The sequence below is a fragment of the Chelonia mydas genome, chromosome 5 (genome assembly GCF_015237465.2).
Source record: "Chelonia mydas isolate rCheMyd1 chromosome 5, rCheMyd1.pri.v2, whole genome shotgun sequence".
NCBI classification, from domain to species: Eukaryota; Metazoa; Chordata; order Testudines; family Cheloniidae; genus Chelonia; species Chelonia mydas.
The window spans coordinates 25,816,815-25,843,878 of NC_051245.2; the positions used below are offsets into that span (position 1 = coordinate 25,816,815).

The following is a 27,064-nucleotide window of genomic DNA, read 5'->3' on the forward strand; positions in this document are numbered from 1 at the left end:
AGAAAATATATGCAATGACACAGCTCAGCCTCTTCAAAATGAAGTATTATTTATTAGCCAACAAGAACACAGTATTCAGAGAAATGGGTTACAATAACCAAGAAGGTTTGAACATATAACTATTAACCAAACTTCATTCTTTCCTTGTAAGTTGTGAAATTTTACATCTTAGACATTCCTACTCCTGGGCTGAGACAGACAGTCAGCCACTGCAGCATTCTCTCAGTCTCTCTCTGTCAGCCACTGCTCCCCTCTCCATCGCTTCCTCTCTAGGCAGAGGTCTTTAATGGATTAGAGTCTCTTTGATCCTAGGCTCAAGCCTGGGAAAATAAACCCGGTCATCCGCCTTGGGTCAGGCAGGTGAAGATTTCCCACTGAATAGCTCCCCCACAGTTCTGTTGAAGACCCTTGGCATTTCCTCTGGAGGGATCTCATCTCTGTCATTGTTTCATTTCCTGTTTTGATTAAATCCATGCAGTCATACAGACTAATATCAAATAGATAAACTGAGACACATGTAATATTCATAGAAATAATACAGAAATCTCCCACATTCTCCACATAGACAAACACCTGTGGGAGAAGTAGTGTGTCAAGGCTGCCATCCCTGGCAGTTCAGATAAGATGGGGGCAATGAAAAAAGAGACAAGGACTAGTATGTTGGGAAGGACAAGGTTATGTAGGCACCTGGATGGAATGGGGAAAAAAAGCTTGAATTTCATGTAATATAGGAGAAGCTGCCAGTGGAGGAATTCAAAGAGATGGATAACATGGTTAGAATAACAAGCAAAGAAACCAATCTGGTAATTGTATTTTCTAAATACTGGAGGTATCAGTATTCCGAGGGGAGGAAGATGTTACAATAATCAAGAGGGAAGATCATCAGATAGCCTGAACAAATGTTTTAGCTGTAGGGATAGAAGGAAGAGATCAGATCCCTGGAACAGGTAGATATTTTGAAGAATAACTGGCAGGATTTCTGTACAGCTTGTGTAAGTGGGAAAATGGAGAATAAGTGGTCAAAGATGATCTTCAGATTCCTGGCGTTACCCTGCATTAAGTTTTTAAGATCTCAAATAAGGGCTCTACTTCTGATTCACTTCTTTTAATATGTGTTTTCCTATTCAACAAATGTAAACTGAAATACTAAAAAAAAAAAAAAAAATCATGATCAATTACAAGGTCACAGTAATGTAATACTTCGCTTTCTATGCCTCTGTGATTTTGGGTGCAGTGTGTTAATAAATCTGGACATATCTATACCCTGACAGATATGTTCTTGTTCATTAGCACTGGGAAATTTTACATCCAGGCTGACTGCCTTTCAATTAGCTTGCCTATAACTTCATCTCCCTGCTGGATACTCTCAGTTTATCAAACCGCAATGGACCTATACCACCACATATTCAACCTAATTCATATCAAACTCGTCTTCTCTTCCCACCCCCAAATCCATCAGCAATCATTCTCTCATCCTATTTGATTTTGTTCTTCCTAAACGGTCTTCTTCGTTCGCTAACATACATGGTGCCCTTAATCCCCGTTCAAAGAATCCTTCTCCTCTTGATCTCTCAGTTGATCCCATAGATAATTTTACTGATACTTACAATTCCATCCCTTCTTAGGCTCTTAACAAAATTTCACCCCTAAATTCTCACATCCTCTCCCACTGTTCCAATTTATCCCAGTAAACAGATCATCTCCATAAATTCAAGTATACTTGCTGGCACCTGCAAAGTGGTGGTGATGCAAACTGGTTTCAGTTTCCATTGGGATATATGGAAATCCCATTTTACGCTTAACATTGAATGAGTCTCTGTGGGGGGCTGGAAATAGAGCTGAAAGGTCTGTCAGCTCTAAGTTTTTTGTTCAAATTTCGCCCCAGTTGCTAGTGACTGAAAACTGTCACCCTCCAACAGCTGTTGATCTATGTGAAATGAGTTGATGGTTTCAATCCAGTTGCTATGGAGCTCAATGGAGTGATGATGTTCACAGTACAACTCGAAACTTCGTTGACTGTCTCGACAGAGACCAAAGACTTAAAAATGACAAGGAAGCAAAATTACCTTCTTACTCACTAGAGGTGGCCTATGCAGAACAGGGTTGAGGTATAACAAGTCGCTGTACTACCATTTTTTGTTCTCCATGGGCATATAAGAAAATCCAGTTTCACTTAAATTCAGAGCCTGATTTTCAAATCACTGCCATTCTAAGTCTGTCTCAAAACCTTCCTCCACAGAGCACTAAAAGGAATATCTCATGATTGTTCTTTCAAAGACTAAACAGGCACATGACTCCACAGTTGCCTTTGAAAGCATTTTGTAATACTCTGTTTGAAAGAGATTATAGTGTTTACTATTTTCTCCTTTTGACTAAAAATTCATCATTTTAAAAAAAAATCTCTAATGTAAAAAAACCCACACACAAACAAACAAAAAAAAAAAAACCACCACCACCACCACCACCCAACCCAACAGTACCTTAGGTATCACCAGACTCTGATGTATCTTTTCAAGCCTTTGGGCTGAATCAAGTAGAAGTGACCTCATAACTCCAGATGGTAAAAGATTATCAGAAAACCTAAGTACTGTAACCATATACCCATCAGAGACAACGAGATAGGGTAATCTTGAGTGTGATGTTACAGAAAATCTCTGTCTCATAAGATCACTTTCAGAGGCAGATGAACCAAGAGAATGACTAGAATCTTGAGACACAGACTGTTGCGGTCTAGCAAATAAAATAAAAATATATCAGAAAAAATAAAGCAAATATATGCAAAATTATTAAATAAAAATATCAAACATACATATTTTGTTTTAAAAAATAATTTTTGCAATTTATACAATTTTTCTCCAAGGGGAAAATTTAAGCAAAAAGTGCACAAATGCAAGATGACAAAATAATAATGTAAGCAATTTAACACCAAGTTGGAAGTTATAATATAACGTGACATAATACAGAAGTTAAGCTTAACAGAAAAATGTGCAAATACTAACGGGCCTTTTTTTAACCTTAATTAGCTACTACTACAGCAAAATATTGACGTCTTGAATTTTGTTATTTAGACCTATCATATAGTAACATATCAATTTATGGTCCTCTATATGGCCCCAAGTCTGCAAAGATTTACGCAAATACTTAACTTTATGCATTATCAGTAGACCCATGGAGACTAATCAGAAGTTAAGTCCATGATAAATCTTTGCAGGATGGGGCTCTAAATGACTACTAATAAAAATCATGTATGTTAAGTAATAAAGAACACTAGTATTTTGTGTCTATTTTAAAAATAAACTCCTTGGCCATTCTACAACAATTTTTAAATACAATGCACAGGACCTAGTCCTGTAGTCCTTACACAGAAAAGATTCCCATTGAAGTCCATGGGCCCTGTATTTGCACATGCATTGTAAGATTGGATCCATGGCATTTCCAAATTATCAGTGAAACATTTGGTTATTTCCATTTCTTGACAGTTAAAATGTTAGGAAGTTCTCTAAAATTTAAATAGCTGAATGTGTGAACAAACAGTTGTATTACAATTACAAATAGTCTTTCACATATCATAATACCACCTAGCTCCTATATAGGTCTTCATCAGCTGATCTTAAAGTGCTTCAACAAAGGAGATCAATATCACTATTCCCACCCTACAGATGGAAAAACTGAGGCAGAGATATGAAGTGACTTGCGCAAGGTCATTCAGTAGTCTAGTAGCAGAGTCTGGAATAGAACCCAGGTGTACTCTACTCAGTAGGCCATTCTGCCTCCCCTATATAAAAAATAAAATTCTGATTTTTAAATCAGCCAATGAAAGTGTGCACTGCAATACCATTTGCAAGCATGTAACTTCAAATTCTTTTAAGTTATTGGCCAGCAATTTTTTTTCTCCATCTATATGTACAAAGTTACAAGAATGCCTGAAACTTAATTGTTAGTATAGAGGTTTTTAAAGCCAGTAGTAAGATACTAGAGGACTTAGCATTGGGGAGCTCGGTAATGTGGTGAATTAATATGCTATCTTTTCATCTGTGGAGATCTGTGGGTTCAAAGTTAACGTCACAAGAGAAAAGGAGTTTGTTGGTTTCAAACGAATCACTAAAAATGCTGCACATCCTGCCACAACAGACACACTGCTTAAATAACGACAAAAACTGGAACAACACAGTTGATCTGTCTTACATATGATGATGGCAGGCATTTAGAAACACTATACATGGATTAATGTAGAAAAGGATTTAAATGCACTGGCAGAATAGTATGAGACAATACCTGGCGATAATCCATCAGTGCTAACAGTCAAGATCTTTAATTAAATTAATCAGGTTCACAGAAAAAGTATTTTAAAGATTCTTATATGTATTGACATTTTGTAACTATCTGCAACTTATAATTAAGGTTAAATAAAAGTTTCTATTGCACGTGTGATTTCTTGTTATAACATATTAGAAGTGCCTTTTGTTCATTTTCAAGAAGCAATTTTCAATAGTGATACACGCTACTGAACAAAAATGCATGCACAACTGCACTTCTTATATGAGTGAGAAATTGCATGTGAAAAATAAGGTACTGGGCTTGCAAAAGGCTATTTAAATATAACTAGCTGCTTTGTTTAGATACCCTACTTTCACATACAATGCTATAATTTCGTATTCAATCTTGGAACTCTCACAATTAGAAAGTTACAGTAAATTAATTCTTGAGCCACCAAAGTTATCCTTGCATTAAAAATTAATCCAAGTTTTTAACATTTACAAAAAGTGAATTTCTTCCATCACAAAACAACATGCAGGTTTTAGGTAATGTTAATCTCTGACATATCTAAAAATTTAACCAGCCCTAAAAGCCACAAATAATTTATACTTACATTGCCACAATGCCAATTTCATCAGGACAAAGCCATTATAAGAAATAGAAGAGAACTATGAATGAGAAACAGATATTGAGAAAAAGACAGAAACCAAAAGACTTAATTTGAAAGATGAAATTTATTTTAAATAGTGGAAAACATGTAAGAAAGGAAGATATGATCAAATGATAAAGAAAAAAATCTGAACTTTCAGGTTGTCTCACCTGTATGTTATTAGTGGATGAAAGGGAATAAACTCTGCTGGTCCAAACTCTATAGAGCAACCAGAAGTAACCAAGGTCAGCAATTCACCCATACAAGTCAATAAGATCAAGGAGCCACGTTTTAACATGCAAGCCAGAAAAAGGCTATCGGGAGTCCAGCTCATGTCACCTACCCAGTATGACCTAACAAAGACAGAAAAAATTAATAGCTTTACAAGTCTACTTTCCTATCAAATCAAGGTAACAATGATTTTACTTCTTAGAATAACTTAAATTCTACTCTTCAGATACTGACCTGACAAACTTGGATGGAACCACATGATTCTTGCTACTACAACCTTTAAGGCTACCAGAAACAGTAACAAAGTTCAGTGTATTTATAAACAAAATCTGAGTTGCCTGGGAAGAAAAAAATAAAGCACAAAAAAAAATTAAATAATTGACGATAATAAAGACTTTTAATACCAAGTTATGCCTTAGATTTTTGTACTGAAAACATTACTACATACTGAAATCTTGTCTGCATTACTACATGCAGAAATAATAAGTCATGCTTATTAATACACAGGTACGTTTTTACCTTTGTAACTTAAATTAAATCAACTTGTGATTTGTAATGTCTTTATATAGGCATATAATATCATCAATATTCGTTAAACAGAGAGGTGAATCTTAGGCAGAGCTGGCAGTGCAGCCTATGCTTAGGCTGCCCAAATTTTCCATTACAAGACCTTGTTTTCAGTTGCTTGAAAGTCTAGCAAACTTTAATCACTTGGGTTGAAATTATTTGGTGTCTGCTGCAGACTGAATTTTTCTGGAAAGTTTCAGATAAAACAATACAGCCACATCCAGGAAAAATATTTGAGAATCTTTTGCCCACAATAAAAAAAATTCTCACATTCAAAAGCTCTAGCACCCCCAACTTTTGTAGCAAGGATTTGAAATTTGGCAGCAGCTTGCCTGTGTGTCAGGGATGCACCTTTTGCTATTCCCATGCAAAAGTACTTAAATTTGGTCAAATTAGAAACCTTTAAAAATCTCATTATATTCTCAGCATTGACTTGTTAGAGTTTGGCAGCATGGTTCTCCAAAGATTCCATCTGAATTGAGCATGTTCCATCCCACAGTTATAGGGGCTGAGCTCGACTTCCCTCTAATTGCTGCTCCCAGGTGCTGCAGTCCTTTCTGGTTCCAGACACCAAAACTAAGAGCAGGGAGATAGTCTCTCCCTATTGGCTCCCATGCAGCACGAAAAAGGAAGACGACTGACTTGAATAGACAGGGAACAACAGTCCCATGCAGAATGGATGGTGGGAGGCTGGGACTGAAACAAGGAGCCAAGGAGGAGGGAAAAGACAGGACTGAAACAGGAACAGGCTGGAAGGGATAGAGGCATAATGGATGAGGCTTGGAAGGGAACAGGGACAGAAGTGTCTGTGACCAATACAGCACACTCCCCTCAAGAACTTGGAATGGAAGGAGTGGTTCCTTATCTTAGAATAATTCAGTTCTTCGAAATGGTTTGTCCCTTTCGGTGCTCCACTGTAGGATGTATGCACATGTGTGTGTTCTCAAATGGAGAATGCAAAGAGGTGTCCACGGGCTCATGGCTACGCAGAACAGCACCTCATGCCTCCAAACAACAACATGTAGGGAACCACGGCCTACAACCACTCAGTTCCTTCTCAACCATGGAGCAGAGCCTCCACAGCCAAAGGAAAGGAGGGTAGAAGCACCCACAGAAACAAAACATCTCAAAGAACTCAAGTTACTGTAAGGTAAGTAATCTCTACTCCTTCTTCAAGTAGGACTCTGGATGCTCCACCGCACAAGACTCCCAACCAGTAACTCAACGAGAAGGTAGCAGATTTTCCAGGCTTTTTCTGTCAACATAGGTGAGGGCCCTTCTGATGTCTAGTGTATGCAGATTGGTCTCTCTAAAGACATGAGGTTTTGGGTAGAACACTGTCAGGCGAATCTCTTGATTAACATGGTGTTCCAAAGAAATCTTTTGGAGAAAGTGAGGATGAGGATGCAGTATAACCTTTACTTATAGACGGTAGTATATAGCAGGTCAGCCATAAAAGCACTGAGCTCTCCCTTTGTCTAACTGAAGTGATGACTCTGAGGAACAAAGTCTTGGGTGAGAAGTGGAAGAGAGAACAGGTGGTCATTGGTTCAAAGGGAGGTTTCCTGAGGGCATTGAGAACCAAATTTAGGTCCCACTATGGGCTGGCTTCCATACAGGCAGAAACAAGATGTGTGAGTCCTTGAGGAATCTAACTGTTGTTGGGTGGACAAAGACTGAGAAATCACTGATGGGTGAATGGAAGGTTGTGATAATGGTCAAATGTACTCTGAGTTCAACTGAAAGGCCTTGCAACTTTGAATCCAACAGATAATCCAAGATTTTGGAAAGCAGAACCTCTGAGGCTTGGGAAGAGTGAACAGAACAGTAGGAGTGGAAGCATTTTTGCTTACCTTACCTTACTTTTGAAGGTAAGTTTTGCAAGTACTAAGTTTCCTGATAGATAAGAGAACTGATTGGACCTTACCCAAACAGGTTAGTGCCATGCATGAGAACCATTTCAGAACCGCGATCTCAGGTTCAAGGAGGAAGGGTTGGGATGGATCAGGGTCCCAGAGTTCCGTAATAAGAGATGATTCCTGAGAGGAAGTCAGGGAGGTGTTGACACAGACAGGTAGAGGAGATTCAAGTACACACTTGTCTTGGCCAGGATAGTACTAGGAGAATAACCTTCACTCTTTCCTGATGAAGTTTGAGTAAGGTCTTGAGGTAGAGACAGATAAGCAAACAATAGGCCATGGTATTATCAGTACATCTCACAATGAGTTGAGGCCGTATCTTCTATTGGAACAGAAAAGGTGACATTTAATGTTTGGACTGGCAGAGGTCTGCTTTTATGAGACCACAGATTTGACAAATGCTGTGGAAGACGGAATTGTTGAGCTACTGTTTATGGTCCTAAAGAAAGCATGTGCTTAGGGAGTCTGCAACTGTATTCTGGAAGCCTGGGAGATAGAAATCTCAGCAGTCTGTCTGACGGGTGATGCATCAGTCCCATAGCCTTAGTAACTATATGCATAAGGATGGGGATCTTGCTCTGCCCTGTTAATTGATAGAATATATTGCTGCTCTGTTGTCCAGCATTAAACTGACTGAGTGACCCTGTATGGGTGAAGGAAGCGTTGACAAGCATAATGAACTGCTCTCAGCTCCAGAATGTGGATGTGATGTGGACTGTGACCTCTTGTGCAGACCACTTGCTCTGGGTTGTGAGGCGAGTTCCCCATTCCAGAAGAGAAACATCTGTTATAAGGATCTCAGAGTGGGGAATGTGAGAATGGGGTTCCAACACAGACCTTCCAACACCACCACCTGAGAGAGTTCAGAACTTTCTGAGATACTGTGACATGTTTGGAAAAACTGTATCTGTTTGGAGTGTACACAGACCTTAGCCATATCTGAAAGCACCTAAGGTGCAGCCTCGCCTGAAGTGTGATGAATGTGGAGTCTGTCATGTGACCACAAGTTGTAGGCAGGTCCTTGCAATTGTTTGCAGGCTGTGTTTCTGGAAGGGTGGATAGCTATATGAAATTAGGCATCCTTGAGGTCGAGGATGACGAATCAATCTCCCAGATCTCAGGATGGAATTATAGTGGCTAGTGTCACCATCCTGTAGTCCTGGAAAAGGATTCAGGTGTTCAGGTTTCTTAGGTTGAGGATCAGTCTCCAACCTCCACCCCTTTTGGAAACGTGGAAATAGTTGGAACAGAATTCCCTTCTGACAAACTCTGGGGGAAATGGCTTAATTGCCCCCAAGAGTACAAGAGACTGGACCTCTTGTTTCAAGAGATCTCAGTAAGTGAAAGAAGATGGAATACCCCACACTGATCACCTCCAAAATCCATCTGTCTAAGGTAATCTGTTCCAAGGCAGTGAGGAAGTGGGATACCTGATGTCCAAAAGGGGGTTGGATGGAATTGTTCAGCACATGATCTGGGAAGGCAGGTAGATTGAGGCCCTTGTCCAGGACATAAAAACAGTTTCTTACAGGGAGGTGTAGATAAAGTTGCTGTAGAAGGGGGTGGGGTTCCCTTTTCTGGGGTCTAGATCTCCTCTGAAAGTCCAAAGATCTGTGAAGGCTTTGGCTAGGGATCTAGAAGCCATGTCCGTAGAATCTAGGGTACCTTGGAGGGAGGTTTTAGCTAGCAATTTCCCCTCCAAAATGAGAGCATGAAATTGTTCCCTCTGGTCCTGTGGCAGATGTTCAACAAAATGAGTGAATTTAGAATATGGTTAGAGTCATACTTCACCAGCAGGGCTTGGTAGTTTGCCACATGGAACTGGAGTTTTCAGCATTTACTCTGACTCCCAGTGAAGAGAAGAGGTGCAGCATCATAAAAGTTGATGCACAGGCTTCCTGGTGACAAGGAGAAAGTCAGCGAGACAGTGGAAGACAATGAGACCATGACTTCTGATTTGAGCTACTATTACTACTGAGAAGATCTTGATCAAGACTCTGGGGACGATACATATTCCAGCGTGACCATGAGAAATCTGAATTTGTGAATGAAGTGGTTGAGATGGCGGAGGTTCAGGATAGGTCTCCAACTGCCCTTCTTTTTGAGTAACAGGAAGTAAGGAGAGGAAAAACCCACTCCCTTTGTATTGCATAGGGAAGAATTCTATCAATCCTCACTACAATAGGGAGTTCATCTTGTTTGAGAGTACTCTTGTGAAAGTGGTTCCTGAACAGGGGTGGAGAGGGTTTTTGGGGGGAAATAGGGATGCAAACTCTATGATTTAGCCAGATTGGATGATGTTCACCACCCGCTTGTCTATTGTTATTGCACTTCAGGTGTTGAAAAGAGTGCTAAACAACCCCCAAACAGTGTGTACGGGTCAGGAAGTGTTGGGCTTAGTGACTTGCAGCTCTCAAGTGCCCATCAAAAACAACATCAAGGTAGGGGCTGAGATGGAGATACATAGCCTGTTACAGAGGGTGTGGGGAAGCAGGTCATTTGAACTTTCTGTCTCTTGTGAGGTGGTTCATAGGGTCTCTGATGGAAAAGCTACTGAGCAATATGTCCAAGAGAATAAATCTATAATACATCTATAAAACACTAAACTGTAGACTATAAAAACTGTATAACTGTTAAAACTATTTACAAAACTAATTCTTATTTTGCAGGACAAAGCTGAAGCTACGGATGCTGGTCGTTACAAAAAGGAGTATGTGGTGGTGAGAAGGAAATGCAGAGGCGGTCTGCCCTGCCCTTTATCCTGTCAGATGGAGGCATGACGTGAGCCAGGTCACACGCGCAGACCAGACACTTTTCAAATTCACCAGCTGCGGGCACATGGTGCACATGCATAACCTCCCACAGTGGAATACAATAGGGACCATTACTCAAAGAACCGTTCATGCCAGGGCCGTGTCGATTCTGTGCTTTAGGCTATAGCCTGACTGTTAAGCATTCAGGATAATGGCAGATGCAACATGTTGCTTCAGCTTAGTTGTCACTGCTTTCTCAATAACTTTGCCTAGAAATGGGAGGTCAGATATAGTGTGGTAGTCGGAGAGAATTTCTATATAAAGTTTTGGTGTTTTGAGAACCAAACAGATGATCCATCTTCCTGAGAGCCATGCTTTTCTGAAGAATTTCCTAGCTATAAATACGGTTATGATTAAATAGAAAGCCTATCTGAGAAGCAATTCTAAAACAATTTAATAAAGGTCACTTTTGCCAAACTGTATTCTATTTGCAAGATTAGCTTTAGTGCTCTACTTTCTACCAGTCTTACCTTTGGATCACTTTGATTAACGGCTACTGCCAGTAAAAGTCCATCCCTTGAAAATGCAGTAAGCAAAGCTCCTCTTGACTTTACTGACTCACACACTGGAACCAGAGTGGGCAGAGAACATGCTTGCTGTGCCCAGTGGATATGATAAGGTAAAGAACTGTTAAAAAAATTATATTAAATGAGAAATAATGATGCATAAACAAACTAGGGAAATACAACCAAATGAAACTACTAGAAGGTGGGTGCACAACTGGTTGGAAAAACATTTCCAGAGAGCCGTTATCAGTGGTTTGCACTCAAGCTGGAAGGGCATATCGAGTAGGGTCCCACAAGGGATCAGTTCTGGGTCCGGTTCTGTTCAATATCTTCATCAGTTATTTAGACAATGGCATAGAAAGTACACTTATAACTTTTGTGGATGATACCAAGCTGGGAGGGGTTACAAGTGCTTTGGAGATAGGATTAAAATTCAAAATGATCTGGACAAACTGGAGAAATAGTCTGAGGTAAACAGGTTGAAATTCAGTAAGGACAAACGCAAAGTACTCCATTTAGGAAGGAACAATCAGTTGTATATCTATAAAATGGGCAATGACTGCTTAGGAAAGAGTACTGTGGAAAAGGATTTGGGGGACAAACTGGAGAAAGTCCAGAGAAGATCAACAAAAACTAACGGTCTAGAAAACATGACCTATGAGGAAATTGGGTTTGTTTAGTCTGGGGAGTGGGGGGGGTCTCCTTAACCTCTGAGGACAGGACAAGAAACAACAGGCTTAAATTGCAGCAGGGGTGGTTTAGGTTGGACAGTAGGAAAAACTTCCTGACTGTCAGGGTGGTTAAGCACTGTAATAAACTGCCTCGGGGGATTGCGGAATCTCTATCATTGGAGATTTTTAATAGCAGGTTAGACAAACACCTGCCAGGGGTTGTCTAGATCAGTGGTTCTCAACCAGGGGTACTTATACCTCTGGGGGTACACAGAGGTCTTCCAGGGCGTACATCAACTCATCTAGATATTTTCTTAGTTTTACAACAGGCTACGTAAAAAGCACCAGCAAAGTCAGTACAAACTAAAATTCCATACATACAATGACTTGTTTATACTACTCTATATACTATACATTGAAATGTAAGTATAATATTTATATTCCAGTCATTTTATAATTATATTGTAAAAATGAGAAAATAAGCAATTTTCAGTAATAGTGTGCTGTGCTACTTTTGTATTCTTATGTCTGATTTTCTAAGCAAGTAGTTTTTAAGTTAGGTGAAACCTGGGGGTAGACAAGACAAATCAGACTCTTGAAAGGGGTACAGTAGCCTGGAAAGGTTGAGAGAAGAGATGGGGAAGGGCGGTGGGAGGGTGGGGAGAAGCAGCAGAATTGGAGAGAATATCCCACTTCTACCATGCGAAGAACCCAGTGGTCCAAATGTTATATGGGACCACACACAGTAGAAGAGGGGTAGATGGTTCAGAAGTGGGAGAAAGGATCTGGGATAGCGACTGGTACGCCATCCTCAGGCGTCCCTTGAAAATCCTTTCTTGGACCCTGACGATGGCTTGGTCGGGCCCTGCCCTTGGCTGAGGAAGGGTTGGAAGGTCTACGCCTATTATTCCTGCCCCCACAGCGGTATGAATCCTGCCTCAGGAGGGGCTGGTATTGCCTCTGCTGCTGTTGGGGTTGAGGCTTGAAGCGTTTTCTCTGGGTAGCAGGAGTGTTCATCCCCAGAGATTTCATAATTGCCCTCAAGTCTTTTAGACTGTGAAGCCTCGAGTCCGTCTGGTCTGAAAACAGCCCCTGCACCACCAAAGGGAAGGTCCTGTAGGGTCTGCTGAACTTCCGGGGGAAGCCCGGAAGCTTGGAATCATGCGGTTCTCCTCATGACCACACCAGAGGAGATGGTACGTGCCGCAGAGTCAGCCAAGTCAAGGGAAACCTGCAGTGATGTCTTAGCCACTGCTTTCCCCTCCTCGACCAGAGCCAAGAACTCAGCCTTCGACTCAGTGGGGAGCAACTCCCTCTTTTTGGACATAGAGTCCCATGAGTTAAAATTATACCTGCTGAGCATAGCTTGTTGGTTAGCCATCCTCAGGTGTAGCCCCCAACGGCATAAACTTTCCTGTCAGAGAGGTCCATACATTTGGCCTCTTCAGCCTTGGGAGCCAGCGCCTGCTGCCCCTGGCACTCCTTCTCATTTACTGCCGAGACTACCAAGGAGCAAGGGTGTAGGTGGGAGAATAAGAACTCATATCCCTTCAACAGAACAAAGTATTCTCTCTCCATACCCTTGGCAGTGGGCGGAATGGAGGCTGGAGTCTGCCACAGGGTAATATAATTGTTGTAAATAGTTTTAATGACTAGCAACGCCATTCTGGAAGGACCTTCCAGGGTGAGAATGTCCACCATCGAGTCCTTAGACTTGATTACTTCCTCTGCCTGTAGGTCCATGTTATGGGCAATGTGGCGGAGCAGATCCTGGTGCGCCCTGTAGTCAATGGGCGGAGGACCTGAAGCGGACGCTCCTGTCACTGCCTCATCAGGCGAAGATGACAAGAAAGCCAGTGGGGGTACAGGGTCCTCAAGACCCTCTATGTGCTCAGGTTGCTCTGGGTAGCATTGGCGTCCAGTGGTTCGGCACAGTCAGATGTGACCGGGCTATGGGTGGGTCTGGAGCCGGTTCTGCTGCCCACTCTGTAGTATGAGGGGGCGGTCGAGATCGGGTCACCTATGTAGCTCAAGGGGCAGGTCTGTCTGCCGGTGACCATGCAGGAGGATGCCCCGATGCTACAGACCTAGAAACCCTGGAAGGGATACCCAGGGACTGATGGTAAGCCCTGGGGGTTCAGAAGGGCCATTGCGCAGCAGGTGGCCACTGTGGCTGCCAGGTCGACTGTGCGTGTCTCTGACGTTTATCCGACCTGTGCCTACTGCGCCGCAGGTAGTAGGAGTTGGCCTCTGAGTCCGAGGACGACGACCAGGGTGGTGTCGATGATCCCTGAGCTGGCGGTAGGTGCCAGGAAGAGGAAGTCAGGAATCAGTGCTGCAATGATCATGTAGAGGATCAGTGCCGGCTGTCCCATGATCGAGAACAGCTCCTGTGTTCCTGTGCCGTGTCTCGGTGCCAGTCGAGAGAGGGTGACCGCGATCAGTACCGACCCATCGGTGCTGGAGACACAGATCATCACGCTCCCTACACTGGACGATCTTGTACTGGGCCGGTGCTGGGGGGTGTTGCGGCGATGGAGACCGGGAACAGTGCCGGTCCGGCGATGGAGAGCATCATCGTGGGCTTGCCTCTAGATGGCACCCGTCTGGACAGTGCTGGATGCTTCTCTCTAACAGTAAGGGGCTGAGGCACAGTACTTTCTATAAGTTCCTTTGCAGCCTCAAAAGTGTTTGGGGTGGAGGGGGGGGTTCCAATTCCTCCACCAAGCACTGCCCCGCCAGAGAGTCACTGAGTGCCGGGCTCAACGGTGCCAACTGGGGTGCTGGAGTCGACAGCACGAGCTCTTGCTGCTTGGAAGTAGAGTCCTTCCTCTGAGGAGCAAAGTCTTCTCGGATGGTCTTGCTCTCTGAGGAGAGCATCCTCTGTCCGCCTTCTTATGGTGTTTGTGGGGCACCGGGGATGTTGACCAGTGCCAGGGGGCCGCTCCACACTGCAGTGCCGGGGATCTCCAGTACAGAGGGTATCTAGCACAAGAGTCCTTCCTTGGTACCGATTCACGGACCGACACCGGGGCGTTCCGCACTGACCTCGGGCCCGGGACTTGGCGGTCAGGTGCTGCTGGATGGATTGTGGCTTCCATTAATAGCTGCTTCAAACGGAAGTCGCATTTCTTCCTAGTACTGGGCTTGAAAGCCTGACAAATCTTGCAGGGCTCACACTGTTGCGCCTCCCATAGACACCACAGGCACGAGTCGTGGGGCCACTATTGAGCATAGGCTTCTTGCATACACTGCAAGATTTAAATTCTTGCGGTTGAGACATGTCCCAAAGCCCAACATGGGATGAGGGAAGAACGACCCACTCAACACGTCTATCCTAACTACAAATAATAATAAACTAACTACAAAACAAAAACTGGGTAGGACTAAGGAACAGCTAAGGGAACACTTGCAAGCAAGCGAAATGCAGTTCCAGTGCCACCACAGATGGTGAGAAGGAACTGAAGGGGGGTCGGGTTGGCAGGGTCATATATTGAGTGCTATCAGGGCAGCACTCCAGGGGGCTCCCTAGCCAACCCAACAGGAGCTGCTGAGGGAAAAAGTTTCCAACAACCATGCACGTGGCAGCGCACACCTGATTGGAATCAACATGAACAATCACTTGAAGAACTAGTATTAACAAATGGAAGCAAGGTCAGAGAAAAGCAATGCTCATGATTAGGTGGTGGGAGGGATTGATTTCTGAAGGCCTAAATAGGCAAAGCTTTGTCTATACATAAAAGTTGTACCACTTTAATTCCCATATAGTTAAAATGAGGGTACAACCCTCATAGTGTGGATACAGTTATACCCCTATTAATGTGCTTCCCACATGGGAAGGGGAATAAGCTATACCAATATACAGCATCTTTATACCAGTTCTACTGCATTCACAAAGGACTGTACCAGTATAACTATATCAGTAAAAAGAAAAGGAGTACCTGTGGCACCTTAGAGACTAACCAATTTATTTGAGCATAAGCTTTCGTGAGCTACAGCTCACTTCATCGGATGCATACTGTGGAAAATACAGAAGATGTTTTTATACACACAAATCATGAAAAAATGGGTGTTTTATCACTACAAAAGGTTTTCTCTCCCCCCACCCCACTCTCCTGCGAATACTCACAGCAACCGCATACCACACAACAGCGAGAGACTGCTGAATTGGAATTCATTTGCAAATTGGATACAATTAACTTAGGCTTGAATAGAGACTGGGAGTGGCTAAGTCATTATGCAAGGTAACCTATTTCCCCTTGTTTTCCTAACCAACCCCCCCACCCCTTCCTCAGACGTTCTTGTTAAACCCTGGATTTGTGCTGGAAATGGCCCACCTTGATTATCATACACATTGTAAGGAGAGTGATCACTTTAGATAAGCTATTACCAACAGGAGAGTGGGTTTGTGTGTGTGTGTGTGTGTGTGTGTGTGTGTGTGTTGGGGGGGGAGGGGGAAATAGTGTGGCTGATGTTATTAGGCCCTGTGATGGTGTCCCCTGAATAGATATGTGGGCATAGTTGGCAACGGGCTTTGTTGCAAGGATAGGTTCCTGGGTTAGTGGTTCTGTTGTGTGGTATGCAGTTGCTGGTGAGTATTCGCTTCAGGTTGTGGGGCTGTCTGTAGGCAAGGACTGGCCTGTCTCCCAAGATCTGTGAGAGTGATGGGTCGTCCTTCAGGATAGGTTGTAGATCCCTGATGATGCGTTGGAGAGGTTTTAGTTGGGGGCTAAAGGTGACGGCTAGTGGCGTTCTGTTATTTTCTTTGTTAGGCCTGTCCTGTAGTAGGTGACTTCTGGGAACTCTTCTGGCTCCATCAATCTGTTTCTTCACTTCCGCAGGTGGGTATTGTAGTTGTAAGAATGCTTGATAGAGATCTTGTAGGTGTTTGTCTCTGTCTGAGGGGTTGGAGCAAATGCGATTGTATCGCAGAGCTTGGCTGTAGACAATGGATCGTGTGGTATGGTCAGGGTGAAAGCTGGAGGCATGTAGGTAGGAATAGCGGTCAGTAGGTTTCCGGTATAGGGTGGTGTTTATGTGACCATCGTTTATTAGCACTGTAGTGTCCAGGAAGTGGATCTCTTGTGTGGACTGGACCAGGCTGAGGTTGATGGTGGGATGGAAATTGTTGAAATCATGATGGAGTTCCTCAAGAGTTTCTTTTCCATGGGTCCAGATGATGAAGATGTCATCAATATAGCGCAAGTAGAGTAGGGGCGTTAGGGGACGAGAGCTGAGGAAGCATTGTTCTAAGTCAGCCATAAAAATGTTGGCATACTGTGGGGCCATGCGGGTACTAGCAGGAGAGTGGGGTGGGGGGAGAGAAAACCTTTTGCAGTGATAAAACACCCATTTTTTCATGATTTGTGTGTATAAAAACATCTTCTGTATTTTCCACAGTATGCATCCGATGAAGTGAGCTGTAGCTCACAAAAGCTTATGCTCAAATAAATTGGTTAGTCTCTAAGGTGCCACAAGCACTCCTTTTCTTTTTGCAAATACAGACTAACACGGCTGTTACTCTGAAATATATCAGTAAAAAGTCTCCGTTCCAGCAACACACGTAGTTATTCTAATATACAACCTGTGTGTAGACGAGGCCTAGAAATGACAAACAGGGGTACAGTAAAAACACAATTTATAAATATTTGAAGGAAGCGAGAGAGCAGGACGAGTTACCTAAGGTGTGTATGGGGGTGTATCACAGACTAATAGGAAGAAACTAAGACAGGGAAAATATAGGAAAACTATCAGGAATACTTCCTGACAGTGAGTTACATTATATTCTAGGCTAATCTCCCAAAAAAGTGATAGAAGCTTCATCTCTTGAGATTTGCACAAAACACTAGCAAAACACTGAACAATATACTGTAGGAAATAATATAATTTTGGCTGGGAATGGACTGGATGATCTAATATGTCTAATATCTCAAACTTTTCTGATCGTAGAATCATAGAATATCAGGATTGGAAGGGACCTCTGGAGGTCATCTAAACCAACCCCATGCTCAAAGCTGAACCAATCCCCAACTAAATCATCCCAGCCAGGGCTTTGTCAAGCCTGACCTTAAAAACTTCTAAGAAAGGAGATTCCACCGCTTCACCACCCTCCTAGTGAAAAAGTTTTTCCTACTATCCAACCTAAATCTCCCCCACTGCAACTTGAGACCATTCCTCCTTGTTCTGTCATCTGCTACCACTGAAAACAGTCTAGATCCATCCTCTTTGGAACCCCCTTTCAGGTAGTTGAAAGCACCTATCAAATCCCTCCTCATTCTTCTCTTCCGCAGACTAAACAATCCCAGTTCCCTCAGCCTCTCCTCATAAGTCATGTGTTCCAGTCCCCTAATCATTCTTGTTGCCCTCCGCCGGATGCTTTCCAATTTTTTCACATCCTTCTTGTGGTGTGGGGCCCAAAACTGGACACAGTACTCCAGATGAGGCCTCACCAATGTCGAATAGAGGGAACGATCACATCTCTCAATCTGCTGTTAATGCCCCTACTTATACATCCTAAAATGCCATTGGCCTTCTTGGCAACAAGGGCACACTGTTGACTCATATCCAGCTTCTCGTCCACTGTAACCCCTAGGTCCTTTTCTGTAGAACTGCTGCCTAGCCATTCGGTCCCTCGTCTGTAGCGGTGCATGGGATTCTTCCGTCCTAAGTGCAGGACTCTGCACTTGTCCTTGTTGAACCTCATCAGATTTCTTTTGGACCAATCCTCCAATTTGTCTAGGGCCCTCTGTATCCTATCCCTACCCTCCAGTGTATCTACCTCTCCTCCCAGTTTAGTGTCATCTGCAGACTTGCTGAAGGTGCAATCCACACCATCCTCCAGATCATTAATGAAGATATTGAACAAAAAGGGCCCCAGGACCGACCCTTGGGGCACTCCACTTCATACCGGCTGCCAACTAGACATGGAGCCATTGATCACTACCCGTTGAGCCCAACGATCTAGCCAGCTTTCTATCCACCTTATAGTCCATTCATCCAGTCCATACTTCTTTAACTTGCTGGCAAGAATACTGTGGGAGACCTTATCGAAAGCTTTGCTCAAGTGAAGGACTAACACATCCACTGCTTTCCCCTCATCCACAGAGCCAGTTATCTTGTCATAGAAGGCAATTAGATTAGTCAGGCGTGACTTGCCCTTGGTGAATCCATGCTGATTGTTCCTGATCACTTTGCTCTCGTCTAAGTGCTTCAGAACTGATTCCTTGAGGACCTGCTCCATGATTTTTCCAGGGACTGAGGTGAAGCTGACTAGCCTGTAGTTCCCCGGATCCTCCTCCTTCCCTTTTTTAAAGATGGGCACTACATTAGCCTTTTTCCAGTCATCCGGGACCTCCCCCGATCGCCATGAGTTTTCAAAAATAATGGCCAATAGCTCTGCAATCACATCCGCCAACTCCTTTAGCACTCTCTGATGCAGCGCATCCGGCCCCATGGACTTGTGCTCGTCCAGCTTTTCTAAATAGTCCTGAACCACTTCTTTCTCCACAGAGGGCTGGTCACCTCCTCCCCATGCTATGCAGCCCAGTGCAGTAGTCTGGGAGCTAACCTTGTTCGTGAAGACAGACGCAAAAAAAGCCTTGAGTACATTAGCTTTTTCCACATTCTCTGTCACTAGGTTGCCTCCCTAATTCAGTAAGGGGCCCACACTTTCCTTGACTTTTTTCTGCACAGGGGCATGTTAACAGCATTCATTTCCAGGACAGGAGTTGCACGAGTAAAAGTTTATGGCCCGCATTCCAAATCATTAGACCCTAAATAGAAATTCCCCCCCCAACTCTCTCTCTCTCTCTCTCGTTAAGTGTATGCAGTTGCTCTTTCACAAAAGATAAGATTGGAGCAGAAAACCTCAGCTCAGAACTCCTATGCTTTATGCAAATTAGCTGACATTGCCTCTGAGCAGCTTCTTGCCAAAAATCAACAGTAAAAACAGATCAATGTATATAGTTATAATTTGCTCTAAAATTGCTTGTTTTTTTAAATTAAACATTACGGGTTCTGTATTCCAAGTTAGGGAGGTACATTTGTTGTTTATATCTCTATGCATGACTACCTTATGTGTATATATAAGCAATGCAGGCTAGCCATGCGTGCTTGCAAATACCTGATTTGTTCATTCACCTTAAGTATTGGTATTCATAAACTAGTTTGACATAAAAGTGTCCACGGTTGTTGTCATAAATATAAAGGGAAGGGTAAACCCCTTTAAAATCCCTCCTGGCCAGAGGAAAAATCCTCTCACCTGTAAAGGGTTAAGAAGCTAAAGGTAACCTCGCTGGCACCTGACCAAAATGACCAATGAGGAGACAAGATACTTTCAAAAGCTGGGAGGAGGGAGAGAAACAAAGGGTCTCTGTCTATATGCTGCTTTTGCCGGGGATAGAACAGGAATGGAGTCTTAGAACTTTCAGTAAGTAATCTAGCTAGGTATGCGTTAGATTATGATTTCTTTAAATGGCTGAGAAAAGAATTGTGCTGAATAGAATAACTATTTCTGTCTCTGTATCTTTTTTGTAACTTAAGGTTTTGCCTAGAGGGATTCTCTATGTTTTGAATCTAATTACCCTGTAAGGTATCTACCATCCTGATTTTACAGAGGGGATTTCTTTACTTCTATTTACTCCTATTTCTATTAAAAGTCTTCTTGTAAGAAAACTGAATGCTTTTTCATTGTTCTCAGATCCAAGGGTTTGGGTCTGTGGTCACCTATGCAAATTGGTGAGGCTTTTTATCCAACATTTCCCAGGAAAGGGGGGGGTGCAAGTGTTGGGAGGATTGTTCATTGTTCTTAAGATCCAAGGGTCTGGGTCTGTAGTCACCTAGGCAAATTGGTGAGGCTTTTTACCAAACCTTGTCCAGGAAGTGGGGTGCAAGGGTTTGGGAAGTATTTTGGGGGGAAAGACATTTCCAAACAGCTCTTCCCCAGTAACCAGTATTTGTTTGGTGGTGGTAGCGGCCAATCCAAGGACAAAGGGTGGAATATTTTGTACCTTGGGGAAGTTTTTGACCTAAGCTGGTAAAGATAAGCTTAGGAGGTTTTCATACAGGTCCCCACATCTGTACCCTAGCGTTCAGAGTTGGGGAGGAATCTTGACAGTTGTCCATTTATTACTCTGAAAACTTGACTTCAAAATGCTTGATCAAAAATAAATCAACTGTTCCTTGTAAAACTGGCAAAATTTCAAATAACTTTGAACTCACCTAATGTATTTGAAACTATTTTCATGCCACCGCAGTGCCAAAAACGTCAGCATCAAGCATTCCCCAGAACAAAACACAAAAGAGCACAAGCAGCAGTCACCTAGTATCTGCAAAAGAAACGTTTTTTTTTCTCTCAAACTTACTTGATCAGTGCAATCCTATTACTACAATTAAAATTAAATGTAATACAAATATTTTTCACTTAGATTTAGAAGTTAGGACAAACCAATAAAAGCAATTTGCCAACCACGCTGTAACCTCGCTTAAACTATCCCAGTATCTTACGAGATACAACATTTTGGTTGCCTAAGAACTGAATATGAGACTAGCCTGAGTAGGTAATAGATTACATAATCAATCTTACTAGGCAATTTACCTTGTCACGCTGAATTAGTATTCAGTTGTGGTTATAGTTCAAATTACTCATTTTTTGCTTGTACAATTAAACTAGAAAGCACTACAGGCCTCTACAGGGTCCCACACTTCCCCCTCGTAGGTTTACTGCTTTGAGAAGTAAATTTCCACAGTAGACTTCCGAAACTTTAAAAAGCTATGGGTTTTAGCTGTTAAAAAAGTGTATTTGAGAGTTGCCTATACTCAAATCTTCATTTGCTACCAAAACTTTCCATACTTATTAAAAAGGAATTGCGGGGGCCTCTTTCTTAGAAAAGTGAACTAAAAATGGTGGCTGCAGGTAACATGATAAAATTCCATGAATCCTTACATACATATCCTTACATAGGAGCAAGTCCACCACACCTACACCTATTCTGCTGTCTTACTTGAAAAATAGTAAACAAATTAAAACAAAAAATGACAAAATTCTATGCATGTAGTGCAATATAACAACACGTATGTAAGCACTTTAGCAGGACAGTGCAGGTGACTGGTTTTAATTATTATTAATTTGACAGTAAATCCTACAGATTACACTTGTACAGACAAAAAAAGAATTGGTTGGAAAAATACATATATGATGCATGAACTGAGAGAGGACAATTAGAACACAGTTTTTCACAGATACTGGAATCCCATCTAATCTCCCTTAGCCAGAAGGATGTATAATGCAGAGCCCTAAACTGACGCTTTTAAAAACAGGAAGAAGGGTAGTGGGGAGATATTCAGAGCTTTTTGAGACACACAGAAGTAATCACCCCTCCCAGTTCAATCAAGAATAAATAAATACATGGCTGGATTCCAGAAGGAAAGGCTTTCCAGGTTTCTGATCCTACAATCAGATCTGCCGAATCAGTTCCCCACGCCTGCACAGAGCCATATTGAAATAACTGGAGTTATCAGCAGGTACAAGAAATCACCAGTGCAGATGAGATTGCAGGACTGAGGCCCAAAACTGGGTTCTCATAACAAAAGTTGAGACAGCAAAATATTAACAGTATGTTGCAGCAATGTCTTATTTTGATAATACTTTAAAATAAGGTCTCTTTTCTTGGTCTCTAGTTGAAAGGAAGGTTACTTACTTTATAGTAACTGGAGTTCTTTGATATATGTGGTCCCTATGGATATTCAGTAAATCATATGAGATCCTTGGGAAGGTTCTCACATGACCCGTCTTGCATAAAAACATCTTAGTTATGCCATATTCATATCATAACAATATTTGTATGAAGAATATGGAGTGTAACGTCACACTAAACACAGCAAAACAACTACCTCTAAATTTTAGGATTATATGCTAGAGAGTCTATGGCTTGTAGACCTTTTTTCAGTTGATTAAAAAAATAAAAATAAAGGGAGATTTGTATCTGTCAGTTTTGCGGACTATGTGCCTTCTGCAAGTTGTGGGAATGCTCAGCGCTGGATTGACATGACCTGTTTTACCTCCAATTGTTTAATCTTTTGTATGTAAGCACATTCTGTACCACTGATATAGTTACACTAGTGTTGATTAATGAAAAGTAGATGAAATAAACAGTGCTTCAAGTGTCATCATGAGAAATTGATTACATCAACATTTTCCATTTTTGAGAGGTTTTTTCCCCTGGATTGAATTTTTTTTTATTATTATTTATTTTAAAGTGTCTCATTTACCACAAACCCAGTCTTCAGTAAAAGAAAAGAAAAACTTCAGTAACTTAAAAAATTGAGACAAATTGCAAAAATTTTTTTTGCAGAAAATGGGTCCCTTTAGAACCTTGTGAAATGGAAACAACTTCAGAACTATTTTTAAAATCATTTTGCTATTTTTCAGCAGTCTACTGCTTATTATCTATTTTTGCCTAACTAATATTTAGTACCAGTTTGGCGCCTGTGATGTGGAAAACTGTCTTCTACTTGTGTCAGACAACTAGTAATTTCACATACCTACCAAACACAGAATGTTCAGTCATTGCTGAGGTAGGCCTGTTTTGAACCGATGGCCTGAGACAAACTTCCAAATCCAAACACATAATTAACACTTCATCCAGCCTCTAGAAAATGTTGACATACTGCAGCACCCTTTAGCATTGTGTTTTTAAGCAGCCAGCATTTCGTCTCACAAACGAGGGGTCAGATTTATAAAGATATTTAGGTGCCCAAAAGATAAAGATAGGCATCTAATAGAATTTACTAAGGCTTTGTCTACACTTGCAGCGACATGTAGCTACAGAGGGAGTGAAAGGCAGGTTGCGCCCACAGTGAGGTGTGCCACAACATGTGGCGGTGAAAGGCTCCGGCAAGGGGGAGGCAGTGCGGAAACAGGGAGCAACAGGGAGCTGACAGATCCTTTCCCTGCTGCCTCTCCCCTGCCAGCCCCCCTGCACGCACCCGAGAGCCTTTCATTGCAACAGGGAAAGACACTTGCAGAGGGACGCTACACTGCTAAAAACAGCAGTGTGGGCGTGGGAGGTACTGCGAGCCACACAAGGATACTTTAAGATTTTAGCTTGTCTATACTCTACTTGCCTAAGCAGTGCCCTCTCATCTTCGCATGCCCAGCTAGCATGTTCATAAACACCAGTGGTGTCTGTACTCTACACGCCAATGTAAGTGTAGACCTACACTAAGTGAGTCAGGCATGTAATCCCCACTGTCAGACAGGTGCCTACACATTGTGTCTCCCTGAGACCAAAGATTTTTCACTAGCAATGTCCACTGCTCTGCCCCTGCACTCTGTGTCTCCTTGTGCTCTTAACTCAAGGCATAAAGGGAGATATGGACCGACCTGTTTCCCGGTTCCTTTTCTACCAGAATGACTTAGAAAAGGATCCAAAGAAGTGGTGTAGGAGAGACCACACATTTCAAAGAATTTCAGTCACTGTGAGATAAATAGCTTTCCTTTCTTTTTTGAGTGGTGATCCCTATGGCTATTCCACTGTGGGTAACTTGCAAGCAATATTCATTGACAAGAAGGATGCAAGGAACCATGCAGGACTGCTGTATTGAAGGATGCATCTGCTGAAGAAGCTTGTACCATATCGTAATGTCTAGTAAAGATATGCACAGAGCCTCATGTAGCCACTCTACCCATCTCCAGGACAACACCCTGAAGAGAAGCCATGAGGCAGCCTGGGCTCTGGTTGAATGAGCCCTCATATTTTGAGGGGCAGGAGTCTCCATCAGCTCATAGCAAAGCAGGATGCAACCTGAGATTCATTTAGAATGTCTCTGTGAGGAGAGTGCTTTCCCTTTATCCACCCAGAAATAGAAATGAAGAAACTTGGAGATTGCTTGAAGGGTTTTGTCCTTTGCAGGCAGAAAGCTAAGGTTCAACAGACATCCGGAGAATGGAATTTTCTATCTTCCCTGGCAATGTGAGGCCTTGGGTAGAATACAGGCAGGTGTTGATTGCTGACAATTGCACAGGCAGTGAGCTGAGATACAGACCTGATTTCTTTAAGGAAAGAAGGTAGTCCAAGATAGTAAGGATCTCTGAGTACTCTGGAGGTATCTCATCCTGATCTGCAGAAAGAATAGCAAATATGGCAGGCAACCAGCTTGGCTTCACAGAGAAATCTTTGGTGAGCTTAAACACAAAAAGGAAGCTTAGAAGAAGTGGAAACTTGGACAGAAGACTATAAAAATACAGTTTAAAAATATTGCTTGAGCATGCAGAGGTGTAACAAGGGAAGCCAAACCACAATTGGAGTTGCAGTTAGCAAGTAATATGAAGGGTAACAAAAAGGGTTTCTACAGGTATGTTAGGAAAAAGGTGGTGGTCAGGGAAAGTGTGGGACCCTTACTCAATGGGAGAGGCAACCTAGTGACAGATGATGTGGAAAAAGCTGAAGTACTCAATGCTTTTTTTGCCTTGGTCTTCACAGACAAGGGCAGCTCCCAGACCGCTGCACTGGGCAGCACAGTATGGGGAGGAGGTGAGCAGCCTTCAGTGATGAAAGAACAGGTTAAGGACTATTTAGAAAAGCTGGACATGCGCAAGTCCAATGCAATGCATCCAAGGGTGCTGAGGGAGTTGGCTGATGTGATTGCACAGCCATTGGCCATTATCTTTGAAAACTCGTGGCACTCGGGGGAAGATCCCGGACGATTGGAAAAAGGCAAATATAGTGCCCATCTTTAAAAAAGGGAAGGAGGAGAATCCAGGTAACTACAGACCAGTCAGCCTCACCTCAGTCTCTGAAAAAATCATGGAGCAGGTGCTCAAATAATCCATTTTGAAGCACTTGGAAGAGAGGAATGCGATCAGGAACAGTCAACATGGATTCGCCAAAGGCAAGTCATGCCTGACCAACTTAATTGCCTTCTATGATGAGATGGCTTTCTCTGCGGATATGGGGAAAGCAGTGGACGTGATATACCTTGACTTTAGCAAAGCTTTTGATATGGTCTCCCACAGTATTCTTGCCAGCAAGTTAAAAAAGTATCGGTTGGATGAATGGACTATAATGTGGATAGAAAGCTGGCTATATCGTCAGGCTCAAGGGGTAGTGATCAACAGCTCAATGTCTAGTTGGCAGCTGGTATCAAGCAGAGTGCCCCAAGGGTCAATCCTGGGGCTGGTTTTGTTCAACATCTTCATTAATGATCTGGATGGTGGGATGGATTGCACCCGCAGCAAGTTCGCGGATGACACTAAGCTGTGGGGAGAGGTAGATATGCTGGAGGGTAGAGATAGGGTCCAGAATGATCTAGACAAATTGGAGGATTGGGCCAAAAGAAATCTGATGAGGTTCAACAAGGACAAGTGCAGAGTCCTGCACTTAGGACGGAAGAATCCCATGCACTGCCACAGGCTAGGAACCGACTAGCTAAGCGGCATTTTTGCAGATGGGGATTACAGTGGACGAGAAGCTGGATATGAGTCAACAGTGTGCCCTTGTTGCCAAGAAGGCTAATGGCATATTGGGCTGCATTAGTAGGAGCATTGCCAGCAGATTGAGGGAAGTGATTATTCCCCTTTATTCAGCACTGTTGAGACCACATCTGGAGTACTGTATCCAGTTTTGGGTCCCCCACTACAGAAAGGATGTGGAAAAATTGGAGAAAGTCCAGCAGAGAGCAACGAAAATGATTAGGGGGCTGAGGCACATAACTTACAAGAAGAGGCTGAGGGAACTGGGCTTATTTAGTCTGCAGAAGAGACGCGTGAGGGGGGATTTGATAGCAGCCTTCAATTACCTGAAGGGGGGTTCCAAAGAGAATGGAGCTAGGCTGTTCTTGGTGGTGGCAGATGACAGAACAAGGAGCAATGGTCTCAAGTTGCAGTGGGGGAGGTCTAGGAGGGATATTAGGAACAACTATTTTACTAGGACGGTGGTGAAGCACTATAATGGCTTACCCAGGGAGGGGGTGGAATCTCCATCCTTAAAAGGTTTTTAAGTCCTGGCTTGACCAAACCCTCGCTAATATGCTTTAGTTGGGGCTGGGTCCTGCTTTGAGCATGGGGTTGGACTAGATGATCTCCTGGGGTCTCTTCCAACCGTAATCTTCTATGACATCAATGATTGTGATGCAGCAGCAGCAGGAGTAGGCTATTGTCTCCTCACTGGTCTCTGTTTTCAACACTGTGGTTCATACTGCCGTTGTTGTTGTGAATACAGTGTGTGGCGGTAGCATTGTGGGACATAGTAACTCCTCTGTCGCTTCTTGAGCTTCGGTATTATGACAGAGCTCTGTCCTTGTCTCCGTGGGTCCCGCATTATCTGGCAGATTTCGCTAGCCTCAGAGGCTAACTGTAACCCTCCACATAACCCTTCTCTCTCTAGAGACAAGGGTCACAGTCTACTGAGCCATTTTCATCATAAGCCAGCGAGGGAGGTGAGGAGAAGCTATC

The 27,064-nt window shown here is 42.9% G+C and overlaps 1 protein-coding gene across 15 annotated transcripts in view; it reads right to left on the reverse strand.

Annotated features, from left to right (window-relative positions):
- Window positions 1-27,064, reverse strand: part of CPLANE1 (ciliogenesis and planar polarity effector 1) — a 182,774-nt gene that overhangs the window by 134,313 nt on the left and 21,397 nt on the right. For 12 of the 15 annotated variants that reach the window (XR_006290914.1, XM_043546680.1, XM_043546685.1 and 9 more), the window contains exons 6-10: window positions 20,833-20,939; window positions 10,907-11,063; window positions 5,372-5,475; window positions 5,077-5,259; window positions 2,481-2,730 (exon numbers count right to left, since the gene is read on the reverse strand). Coding sequence is in view for 12 of the 15 variants with exons in the window: in XM_043546680.1 (XP_043402615.1) it covers window positions 2,481-2,730; window positions 5,077-5,259; window positions 5,372-5,475; window positions 10,907-11,063; window positions 20,833-20,939 (801 nt within the window). In the remaining 3 variants the exon portion in view is untranslated. Of the gene's footprint in view, window positions 1-2,480; window positions 2,731-4,870; window positions 4,926-5,076; window positions 5,260-5,371; window positions 5,476-10,906; window positions 11,064-20,832; window positions 20,940-27,064 lie in introns of those variants that run through there. The other 3 variants (XM_043546690.1, XM_043546691.1, XM_043546692.1) reach the window with 3 other exon arrangements.